This window comes from Tupaia chinensis, unplaced genomic scaffold, assembly GCF_000334495.1.
Source record: "Tupaia chinensis unplaced genomic scaffold, TupChi_1.0 Scaffold000037_20, whole genome shotgun sequence".
Lineage (NCBI taxonomy): Eukaryota > Metazoa > Chordata > Mammalia > Scandentia > Tupaiidae > Tupaia > Tupaia belangeri.
In genome coordinates, this window is record NW_006159479.1 from 71,883 (window position 1) to 83,576 (window position 11,694).

General features: G+C 40.7%; 1 protein-coding gene across 3 annotated transcripts in view; it reads left to right on the top strand.

Moving 5' to 3' along the window:
- Positions 1-11,694, top strand: part of CDADC1 (cytidine and dCMP deaminase domain containing 1) — a 47,850-nt gene that overhangs the window by 31,459 nt on the left and 4,697 nt on the right. For 2 of the 3 annotated variants that reach the window (XM_006140507.3, XM_014588253.2), the window contains exons 7-9: positions 908-1,077; positions 3,524-3,713; positions 9,944-10,004. In XM_006140507.3, coding sequence (XP_006140569.1) covers positions 908-1,077; positions 3,524-3,713; positions 9,944-10,004 — 421 coding nt within the window. The remainder of the gene's footprint in view (positions 1-907; positions 1,078-3,523; positions 3,714-9,943; positions 10,005-11,694) is intronic. The other variant, XM_027772137.1, reaches the window with a different exon arrangement.

Genomic DNA, 11,694 nt, shown 5'->3' on the forward strand with positions numbered 1-11,694 from the left:
GCTGAACAGCAGTGTCCAGCATGTACTACTGAGGCTGAGCCCGTTCAGGTATTTTTAAAATTTTGACTTGTTAATTCATTTCACGGCACAGAACACATAAGCTAACCATCACAGGCCATCCTGAGGCGTCGTGGTTAAGGCAGCTGGATTCCACATAGGCCACAGCACAATTTGAATCCCACGGCAACTTGAAAAACAGCCAGGCATGTGTTTGTGCCCAGAATCCCGAGAGGAGATTGAAGGAGAAGGGATTGTGAAGTGGCTGTCTCCCCTTGGGGGGGGTGGGGGGTGATTTCTCATTTTCTCCCCATCTCTTTCTTTCTCTCTCCAGAAAGTGCTCATTTCCTGAGATGAATTAGGAAAAAAAGAAAGAAATTAACAATCGCTTATTGTGTACTCACTGTGTGCCTCACGGTATAACATAGGTACTTTACAGGATAGAAAATAAAAATGAAACATGTGATTTCTGCTCTCAAGGACCTTATCATCTGTTTGGGAAAATTATATTGTGAAGCACTTTATGAGTTATACAAGGTGATGTAATTACTGCTGAAGCCAAGGACCGTCTTGAGATTACACACTAGAGAAGTGATCAGCCTTCTTGGAATTTGTCAGTAGCTTTGACAATACCACACTGTGGCAGGAGGATCTTATATTGTATATCTATAATTAAGTTTATTCATTGATTCCGTGAGTCAGAGAGACAGAGACACAGCGTCTCCCACAGGGTCCTGACACTACAGTCCACCCCCACCCAGTCCCAGCCAGCCTGTACCACGGGCTCGTGTGTGCCTGGAAGATTGAACGACTACTCATTATACAAAGTATGATAGCACACTTTAAAAATACTTTACAAAGTGCCTTTTCAGGATGTTGACACTAACTTGTTGGTTTGCTGATTTTGTAGACAAGTTGCGATGGAACAGGAGCTATGTACTTCGTCGGATGTGGTTATAATGCTTTCCCTGTCGGATCTGAGTATGCTGACTTCCCACACATGGATGACAAGCAGAAAGACAGAGAAATAAGGAAATTCAGATACATCATACATGCGGAACAGAATGCCTTGACATTTAGGTAAGTGTATTTTCCTTTACACTATATCAAAGATTAGTAGAAATTAGTTTTCTTTCTGTTGTGATTTGTTTCCTTTTTCAAATTCCAAGAAACATTCTTTTTAGGAGTGTAACTTTGGTAAAGGTTAGTCCTTGCTGCCAAACCTGAGGCCATTGTCATAGATGGTCCAGGTCTTCCAAGTTACTCAATTTTTAAATGTTTTCTCTTCTCTTTCCCCCCATTATAAAACCGCTTGACGTTGTTTGTTTTTAAAGTTTTTGCTATAGGGTGTATGCACTTGCCAGAGAGAGACAGCAAGAGCTAGATAGAGGGAAAGTGAGAAATTACCCATCGAGGGGATGACCATGCCACAGCCCCTTCTCCTCCACTCTCTTCTTGGGATTTTAGGTACGCACACCCAGTGCGAATCTCAAGCTTCCAGGTCCCAAACTTGAACTGGTGATGCTGGTCATGTGGGATCAAGTGCCTTAACCTCCACTCTAACTGCTGGCCCCAAACTGCTTGAAGTTCTTGAAGTTTATGCTCAGCTTCTAAATCTTTGGATAGTAAGATAGTCTTTGTTTTCTAAGTCTGAAGCACATATGTTTATCTTTATAAATTTATAGACTTTATTGTGAACCAAATTGCTTTGGTTAGAGATTATAACTGGCATTACCTTCTTCTAATGTTAATTTAGGTCATTTCCACAAACACTTCTGAGCATTTACCATTAAAGACCTGATAGAGGAGTATGAAAACCTAGTAGGAAGTGGCTCCTGTCTTTGGGAAGTGTGTAACATGATGTCCTTGGGGATGTAAAATTGCATCCACCTAAGTGGTCGATTCTGTGTGTGTTGGGGGGTGGGGAGGATAAGCGCAAAGTGTTGTGGACATTCACCAGGGATGGGGGGCTAGAAAAGCTACATGGAAGGACTGGCATTGGGGCTGTACCTTTGAGAATGCCTGGGACTGTGGCAATTAGAGATGCTTCCTTAAAGAGAAGACCATTCTTGCTTCTAGCATAAGCAGCAGCCTACAAGTAGGAAAATGCATTGTATTCAGTATGTTGAGGAACATGAATTCTTCAGTTAGGCCGGAATGTGGACACACGGGAATGTAGCTCACGGAATAGGCTGGGGCTGGACAGCAGAGGACTTTGAGCTTAGACTCTGGTAGGCAGCGCGAACACAGAGTAGCATCAACAGAGCCATACTCTACAGATGCCTTAGGCGGCAGGTGCAGTAGCATCAACAGAGCCATACTCTGCAGATGTCTTAGGCAGCAGGTATGGTGTTTGGCCAGACCACGTGCATAGACTTCTGTTGTCCTAGTCCAGGTGAAGAGAAATGAGAATCTCAGGCTGCTCAGTGGCATAGCAGTCATGTATTCCTCAAGCAATGCTGGATCCAAATGGATGACCCTGGACTGACTCCATGGTTGACCTGTGTGTCCCAGGCACAAGGCCCGTGATGCTGGCAGAGGAGGCTGGGTGATGGCGGTGGGATCATGTCTCAGGTTCTGCCAGGGGTGCTTGTCTTCTCCTCTTTATCTCTCTCTGTCTCTCACTCTCATGAAAGAAAGAAAAAAAACAACAACAGAATGACAGCCTTAACAAGAGAGACGAATGTGGAAGGGTGGTGGTGGTGGGAATGGAAGGCCCAAGAGAGACGAATGTGGAAGGGTGGTGGTGGGATTGGAAGGCAGCTGGCTGTGAGCAGTGTAAATTGCAGAACCCCGAAGCAGAATCCCCGTAGCCTCAGATGTGAGCAGTCCTTACTGAGTCCTAAATACCCCGGCATGCACAATTTCGCCAAAATCTCCTCATTCATTTTCTTTCCCTCTTCATTACAGATTTGTTTCATTTTGTACAGACGTTGAAAATGTCCAATCCAAATGTTTGTTAAGTAAAATTACCCTAGGTTAGGGACCGGCTAAGTGAACTAGAACTCAAAACAGAACTTCAATATTAATTCATTCATTTAGTAAGCATTTTTAAAATATTCATAAGATAGGGCTAAGTGTTTTGGCTATCATAATGCATTAATAACTAATCAAATATGGTTAATTCTGAAGGAGGAAGGTGTTAGTTTTAACCCCAAATACCAGTATTATAAAAAGGAACTTATTTAAAAAGTGTTGCTCTCTTTTTAGCATGCACAGTCTCTCTGGTGTCTGTTTCTTTCTGTTTTCATTTTCTTCATAATCCGGTACTGAACATCGTGGCAATGGCTTAGAATGAGTAAGTGAATTTTACTTGTAATAATTGTCATGTTCAGGTTATATTGTGATATTTTATGAGTTTATTTATTTTGAACATTCACTAATTGAGAAAACATAAGACTTAATGATTATTATTTACATTGTTGTAAATCTGTTTTGAAAAGAGTTCAATTTTAGTACTTAAGGATTTCTTTAACAAATATCCTTTCAGGAATTAGCTTTCTAATATGTTATAAATTTTTTGTAGGTGTCAAGAAATTAAACCAGACGAAAGAAGCATGATTTTTGTGACAAAGTGCCCGTGTGATGAGTGTGTACCTTTAATTAAAGGAGCAGGCATTAGACAGATCTATGCAGGGGATGTCGATGTTGGAAAAAAGAAGGCAGATATCTCTTATATGAAGTTTGGAGAACTTGAGGGTGTGAGCAAATTTACGGTAAGTAGATATACGATTTTTCTTTTTTTCTTTGTTCTTTTTTTTTTTTTTTTTCAATTTTGCCAGAGGATTCATGTGCTTGCTAGAGGGAGAGAGAGAGAGAGAGAAAGTAAGAAAGCACCCCCTGGGGGGATGGTTATGTCACAATCCCTTCCCCTCCACCTCTCCCTCCTTTCAGGAGTTTGGGCATGCACACACCTGCTGCGAGGTCCAGGACTCAGACCACAAAGTCAACCATGTGGGATCTGGTCTCCTGAACCACCGTACATGGGCTCTCTGATACACATTTTTTTCAAGTTGTACTTTCTTTTCTGTGACTAAGTATCCTGCTGTTGTTGTAAAATAGTGATTCCCACACTTTTAAAAAGTTTCAGCAACTTACTCTCAACGATTTTATCATTCAGTGCAAGCATTTACCTAACTACAAGTGCCAAGAAGGATCTCTGCCTTAAAAATTTACATCTCTGGGGAACCAGCAGTTAGCGTAATGGCTATGTCGCTGGAATCCCACGTAGTCGACCGCGGTTCGTGTCCCGGACCCGGTGGCTTAAAACTCAAGCCGGGCGCGTGTGCATGCGTGCCCAAGATCCCGAGAGGAGAATGGAGGAGAAGGGATTGCGGCATGACCATCCCCCCTGGGGGGTGATTTCTCGCTTTCTGTCTCTCTGTCTCTCTCTGTCTGTCTGGCGAGCGCACGCGCCCTACAGTGAAAATCTCTCAAAAAAAAAAAAAAAATTTACATCTCTGTAGAGTTGCACAAGGCCTTACTTACCTTGAGCCATTGCGCCCTTTGGTGCCATCTGGTGGCCGATAAAAGAAAATCTCTGAGCTACCCCTCTTCTACCCTTTTTTTCGGGCTTGGCTTGGTGGATATGAAAATATTTTAAGATTACTCAAAAGACAGGGAGATGTACATACACACACAAGTGTTTCTCATGAGGAAAAGAAGAAAAACAATCAGAATTCAATATTTGATACTTCATAAAAAGTACTGAGGGAGTTTATAGAAAACTTATAACTGTAGCTCTCTCTCTCTCTCTCTCTTTTAGGAGAGATTTTTTGTTATAGGGCGTGTGCACTCACCAGAAAGACAGAGAGAGATGGAAAGAGAGAGATCACTCTCCAGAGCGGATGGCCACACCTCAGTCCCTTCTCCTTTATCCTTTTCTCAGGATTTTGGACATGCACATGCACATGCCCGGTGTGAGTTTTAAGCTGCCAGGTCCGAGACTCAAACTGCTGTTGACTCTGTGGGATCCAGTGACGTCACCATTACATCATTTGCTAGTCCCAGAACTGTAACTCTTTATACTTTTTTACTATTTAAATTTTTCTCCCTAAACTTTTTATTTTGAAACCATATTAAGCATACAAAAACAACAGTACAAAATATTTTTTTCCTGGAAATCATTGCTATGATACCAGATCACCCTTGTTTCCTCAGATTATAACAATTCAGCCACAATAATTTGGTAATGAACATTCATACATTACTGCCGTTAACCCACAGATTCCAGTGAAGGTTCACCTGTTGCTCCAGTAATGACCTATAAAGCAAAAGATCCTGTCCACAGTCATATATTGCTTTTTATGACGTCCAGTTACTTAATCCAGTTACTTAATTTAATGAAAGATTTAGATGTTAGAATTTACAGGGGAGCAGGGAAGCAGAATTGTTTGTACATTACAGCTTTGCATTTCTTTTATATACATCTGTCCAGGGTGCCTGGAACATACATACATACATATATATCCTTTTTTATTTTTGAGAGGTTTTTGCTGTAAGGTGTGTACGCTCGCTGGAAAGACAGAGAGACAGAGAGACAGAAAGTGAGAAATCACCCCCCAGGGGGGATGGCCACACTGCAATCCCTTCTCCTCTCAGGATCTTGGGCATGCACGTATACGCGCTCGGCATGAGTTTAAGCCACCGGGTCTGGAACTCGAACTGCGGTCGACTACATGGGAGTCCAGTGACATTGCCATTACGCCAACTGCTGTCCCCAGTATTCTTAATCAGATAGACAAGCACAGATATATACAGATTGAATGTTTCTTACCTAAAATGCTTGAGAACAGGTGTTTCAGATTTTGTTTTTTTCAGACTTTGAAGTATTTGCATATTGATATTTTAGTAATGGGACTTCACTTATGTTTTTTTTTTTTTTCACTTATGTTTTCATACATACTTTGTACTTATAGGCTGAAGGTAATTTAGCATAATATTTTGTATTTGTAGCATTTTAATTTTGACCCATCACAATTTCAGGTGTGAAATTTTCCACTTGTGGTATAGTTTTAGTGCTCCAAAGTTTTCAATTTTAGAACCTTTCAGATTTCAGATTTTTGAATTAGAGATGCTCAACCTCTGTGTGTGTGTGTGTGTTTAAATACAGGAACATGTTATCAGTTTCTGTGTGTATATTGTGCATTTTTACCATTTTTAATTTATCATGTAGCTTTGGCTTATATTTCCAATTTTTTAAAGGAACTATTTCATTTTATTTATTCATTCATTTGTTTTAATTTCTGATTGTTTTATTTAAAGTTTATCACAGTTTAAAAGAGAATGGGAGCAGGGACCAGCAGGTGGTGTGATGGTTAAGGCGCTGGACACTCCCACATGGCCAGCCAGGGTTTGAGTCCTGAATCTGGTGGCTTGCTTTCTCACTTCCTCTTTCTTTCACTGTCAACCTCTGTCTCTCTCTGGTCAAATTAAAAAATAAATGAATAAATAAAATAAAATAAATAATTATTAAAAAAAAGAGAGAATGGGAGCGATATAGCACTACAACAAGGAAGAGATGTGAAAGATCGCTCTCTTTTAAAACTTAGTTAAAGCTTATATCCAATTAGTCAGAGAAATTGCCCTTCCTGTGTTTGTGTTTTCTGTCTTTCATTTCTCCTGAACTGTGTGACAAAATCAATTTTTCAAATTCTATTCACAAGAATAAGCAACTTAACTCTTTAGTACTGTGAGTGATGGGTTATTATGGCAAGTTCTGAAATATCTTGCTCACTAGTAGATTTTGGTAACTTCTCAATTGTTAAGAGAATGAAGAGATCAAAAGAATATAAAGGAAGGGAACCAGCAGTTAGCGTAATGGCTGTGTCACTGGACTCCCACGTAGTCGACCACAGTTCGCGTCCCAGACCCGGTGGCTTAAAACTCACGCTGGGCGCGTGTGCATGCGTGCCCAAGATCCCAAGAGGAGAATGGAGGAGAAGGGATTGTGGCGTGACCATCCCCCCTGGGGGGTGATTTCTCACTTTCTGTCTCTCTGTCTCTCTCTGTCTGGCAAGTGCATGCGCCCTATAGCAAAAACCTCTCCAAAAAAAAAAAAGAATATAAAGGAAGACAAGAGAAGCAGAAGGGGGCAGGCCGGTCAGGGAGCCCCAGCGGCAGAGATGGCACATAGAAATGCCTCCCTGGGCCAGGCCCACCCAGGAGCACCCTCACTCAGGTGCACGTTAGAGAGAAAAGACCTTCTCATGGTTTTTCTCTCCTTCTGATGAAGATTAGCCTTCCACCCTCTTATCCTTTTCCTCCTCTGGTCTGGCTTGAAATGTAATAGAAGTAGTTAGCTAAATACCTCATTAGTACATACCACCAATTAACATGAACTGGTATTTGTTCTGCATTTGAATTTCAATTATTGTAGCCTTATATGTCAAAAACAGTAGCATATAAAAACACTTGGTATTTGTTTTTAAGATTAAAGTAAGTTGAAATTAATTTTGTTTGAACAATTTAGACTTTTCTTTTTTGATGTTACAGATAGCGGCTGTGTTCTATGGTGGTGTCAAAAACTAGCCTAGGACAGGGTAACACTATTTTTCTTCTCCTCCTCCTTCTTCTTTAGAGAGATTTTTGCTGTAGGGCATGTGCGCTCACCAGAGAGACAGAGAAACAGAAAAGCAAGAAATCACCTGCCGTAGGGGGAATGGCCACACCATAATTCCTTCTCCATTTTTCTCTTGGGATTTTAGGCACATATTCACATGTGCCCAGCATGAGTTTTAAGCTGATGGCTCTGGGGCTTGAACCATGGTCAACTATGTGGGCATCCAGCAACATAACCATTACACCATCTGCTGGTCCCAGGTAAAGCTAATTTTGAGAATAGCTTTATCAGTGTTTGTCATGTTCATTTATTCAGTTTTTTTTCTCTGTGTAGTACATGTGGGTTTTACTTTTTTGTGTGTAATTAAAAAAGTAATGTAAGGGACCAGCAATTGGCATAATGGCTCTGTCACTGGACTCCCACGTAGTCGACCGTGGTTCGAGTTCTGGACCCGGTGATTTAAACTCGCGCCAGGCTCGTGTGCATGCGTGTCCAAGCTCCTGAGAGGAGAATGGAGGAGAAGGGATTGCAGCGTGACTATCCCCCCTGGGGGGTGATTTCTCGCTTTCTGTCTCTCTGTCTCTCTCTGTCTTTCTGGTGAGCACACGTGCCCTATAGCAAAAAAAAAAAAAACTCTCCAAAAAGAAAAAAAAAAAAAGTAATGTAAGAGTGGAATGCAGAGATGTGCCCTGTAATCCCAGCTGTTTAGGAGGCCAAAGCATGAGGGTGACGAGTTTGTAGTCAGACTTAGGTGACATAGTGACACCCTGTCTCTAAAAAAAAGTGATACATGTTCATTTAGAAAACTAGGAAATTGTTATCCCACAACTGATAGATATCACTATTAACACGTTGGTATATTTTGTGGGTCATTCAAAAATTCCTCAAGGGGCCAACAGATGGAGTAGCAGTTATGCCACTGAACTCCCACATGATGACCGCAGTTCGAGTCCCAGACCGAGTGGCTTGAAACTCACACCAAGAGCATGTGCATGTGGGCCCAAAGTCCTGAGAGGAGAATGGAGAAGGGATTGAAGCATGGCCACCCCCCAAGGGGTGATTTCTCACTTTCCCTCTCACTTTCTCCTTTCCTTTCTCTGGTGAGTGTACATGCCCTAAGGCAAACTCTAAAAAATTCTTCAATAATAATCATACAATGTTCACATATATACACATACATACACACACACACACCCCTAATTGAATTGTTCCCCTAGATTTTTTCTAAGTTTTTTTATAGTTATAAAAAGCCTTTTTAAAATATTCTTAAATGTAAATTTAGGGGTATTGGTTCTTTCTTTACCCAAATTATTATAGTAGATTTTAGTGATTCAGCCTATTTCAAAACATGTATATTTCCTTCCTTCCTTCCTTCCTTCCTTCCTTCCTTCCTTCCTTCCTGCCTTCTTCATTTCTTTTTCTTTCCTTTCTCTTTTTTTTAATAATTATTTTTGTAACCCCCTATGCCTTATAAGTCCTCTCTCTCTCTCAATGCTAACTCTAACCTTCCCACTTCTATAACTGACCAGCAGTTCCAGCCGCCCTCCCTTTCTATGGACTTTTTACACATGGTAAAATGTTTTCTTGTACCTCACTCCCTTCGAGGCTCAGGATATCACCCAGTTACTCTCATGAACTAACTGATGCTACAGAAGAGACACCAAGGTAGTTTGTATTTAATTTGTGTCTCTCTGGAGCTGGGACCTTGGCAGGGCCTTCTTGGGTGAAGTCATTAGTGATTCTGATGGAGGTTTTGGCCAAGTAAAGAAGGAAGGCTGGGCTATGGGATGTTCATTGCACTCCATTTTTTTTTTCTTCTGCTCTAGTTTTCTCTAATATCTGAGAATCTTCAAGCTCTCTACTTCATTCTGAATGGTTGAAATGGGAAACTATAATCAGAAGAAATAGAAATATATGATAGCTTATATGATGGAATATATCAAAGGGCAGGCTAATCTTGGTCATATTGCCATTGCACCGTGGCCCTCTCTAGCCTCCATAGAGGACCTGGAGCTGGAATAAGAATTGGTGGAAATCCTGTGGTGCAGGGCATGGGCACCCCCAGGTCCTGATTCCACTGCTGCCTGTAGTTGGTGTGTAGCCCACAGCAGGTCACAGCGCTCTGCTCTTCTGCTTCCTGACCTGCAAAATGAACCAAAGGGCCTTTAAGTTTGCTTCTGTCTCCAGAAGTACTGATTCTGGTCCCAGAGCTGTATCATTCAGGATCATTCAGGGTGACATTATTAGGGCTTTGTTGGTATGGACATGCTGACTCCATTTCCTTGTGTTATTTCTAAAGCTCTTTTGACATTTAAAATCAAGGTGTGGAAATGCTATTTATTAGGTTCTTTATAAACATAAATGAAATAATGTGCCCTCTTACAGTGGCAGCTGAATCCATCAGGAGCTTATTGTCTTGAACAAAATGAGCCTGAAAGGAGAGAAAGTAAGTATTCAGTGTAAGTCCTGTACTGAAGTTAACTTTGTTGCTGAGGAGAAAGAGTACGTGGTGACTTTTAATAATTGGGTGATAAAAATTGCTGTGTGGATAGATGGAACTTATTCTTTTTGCAGATCAGGTTTTTGCCATTTGGTTGGTTCATAAACGTTTGTTTCTGCCATATGCTGGATGCAATGGAAAGTGCTGATAAATATAATACCTCCTGTAGAATCTACAGCTTAATGTGAATAATTATGTACAAATTGAGGTTATGAATTAAATTTATATGAAACAGTAAACAAAAATCCTCTTCTATATCAAAGCAAAAGCTTCTTGGACAGCAAAAAAGGAAAAAAAAATCTGTATAATTAGTATAGATGGATCTAGAACCAGATGATGAGGCTGTATACGTCCTCCTAGAATGAAGCCACACGTGCCCAAGTTGGCCAGAGGATGGAATGAAATGTTCTGGTTGTTAGAATAATCTTTTCACCAAGAATCATCCCAGCTACCATGAATGAATTATTAAGACTAGTCTTTGACATTTTATTCATTATGTAATAACACAGATTTTTTTTTTTTTTGAGAGGTTTTTGCTATCGGGCACGTGTGCTCACCAGAAAGACAGAGACAGAGAGATAGAAAGTGAGAAATCACCCCCCAGGGGGGATGGCCAAGACCCAATCCCTTCTCCTCCATTCTCCTCTCGGGATCTTGGGCACGCACACACATGTGCCTGGCATGAGTTTAAGCTCCTGGGTCCGGGACTCGAACCACAGTCAACTACATGGGAGTTCAGCAACATAGCCATTACGCTAACTGCTGGTCCCATAACACAGATGTTTTTAATGTAATACAACCTTTATAAGGTCTTACAAATCCTTAGGCACAAAATTTTGGACAATAGTGTTGTGACATTATCTAATTGTTTAGATTCCAGGTAAATGGAAGTTTATTATAAGTTTTCTTGAAGCAATGACTTGATTATCTTTAAAAAATCAAGAAATATAATGATCTCTGTGAAAATTATGTTTGGGTGTCTTGGTTTTCTGGTGTTCTGATTTAGCTTTTTTTAAAAAAAAAAAATAGTAAATTTATTGTTTGCAATCTAGAACAAAACACCTGTCCACTGCATCTTTCTTTCTTTTTTTTTTTTTTTTTTTTTTTTTTGGAGAGATTTTTGCTATAGGGCACATGTGCTCACCAGAGAGACAAAAAGCAAGAAATCACCCCCTCAGGGGGGACTGCCTTGCCATAATCCCTTTTCTGCTCTCCTCTCAGTATTTTGGGCATGCACGCACATGCATCTGGCATGCATTTCAAGCCACTGGGTCTGGGTCTCAAAGTGTAGTTGGCTATGTGGGGGAGTCCAGTACCTTAAACACTACTCCACCTGCTGGCTCCTGCATCTTTCTTTCTTCTTCTTTTTTTTTTATTTCAATTTATTTATTTGCATTCATTCACTATACATCATTATAGCATACAAAATGAGATTTTTCCATCCAGAGTACACTGTATATTGTCTCAATCAAGCACATCAACAAACATGTTATTGTCAGCAAATGATCTTCCATTTCTTGTTTTCTGTATGTTTTGCTTTTCCCCCCATCCTTGATTCCCTATCTCTTACCCTCTGCCATCTCCCACTCTCCTCCCACACTGTCTCTGATATCTATGTTTGCTTTCTATACTGTTT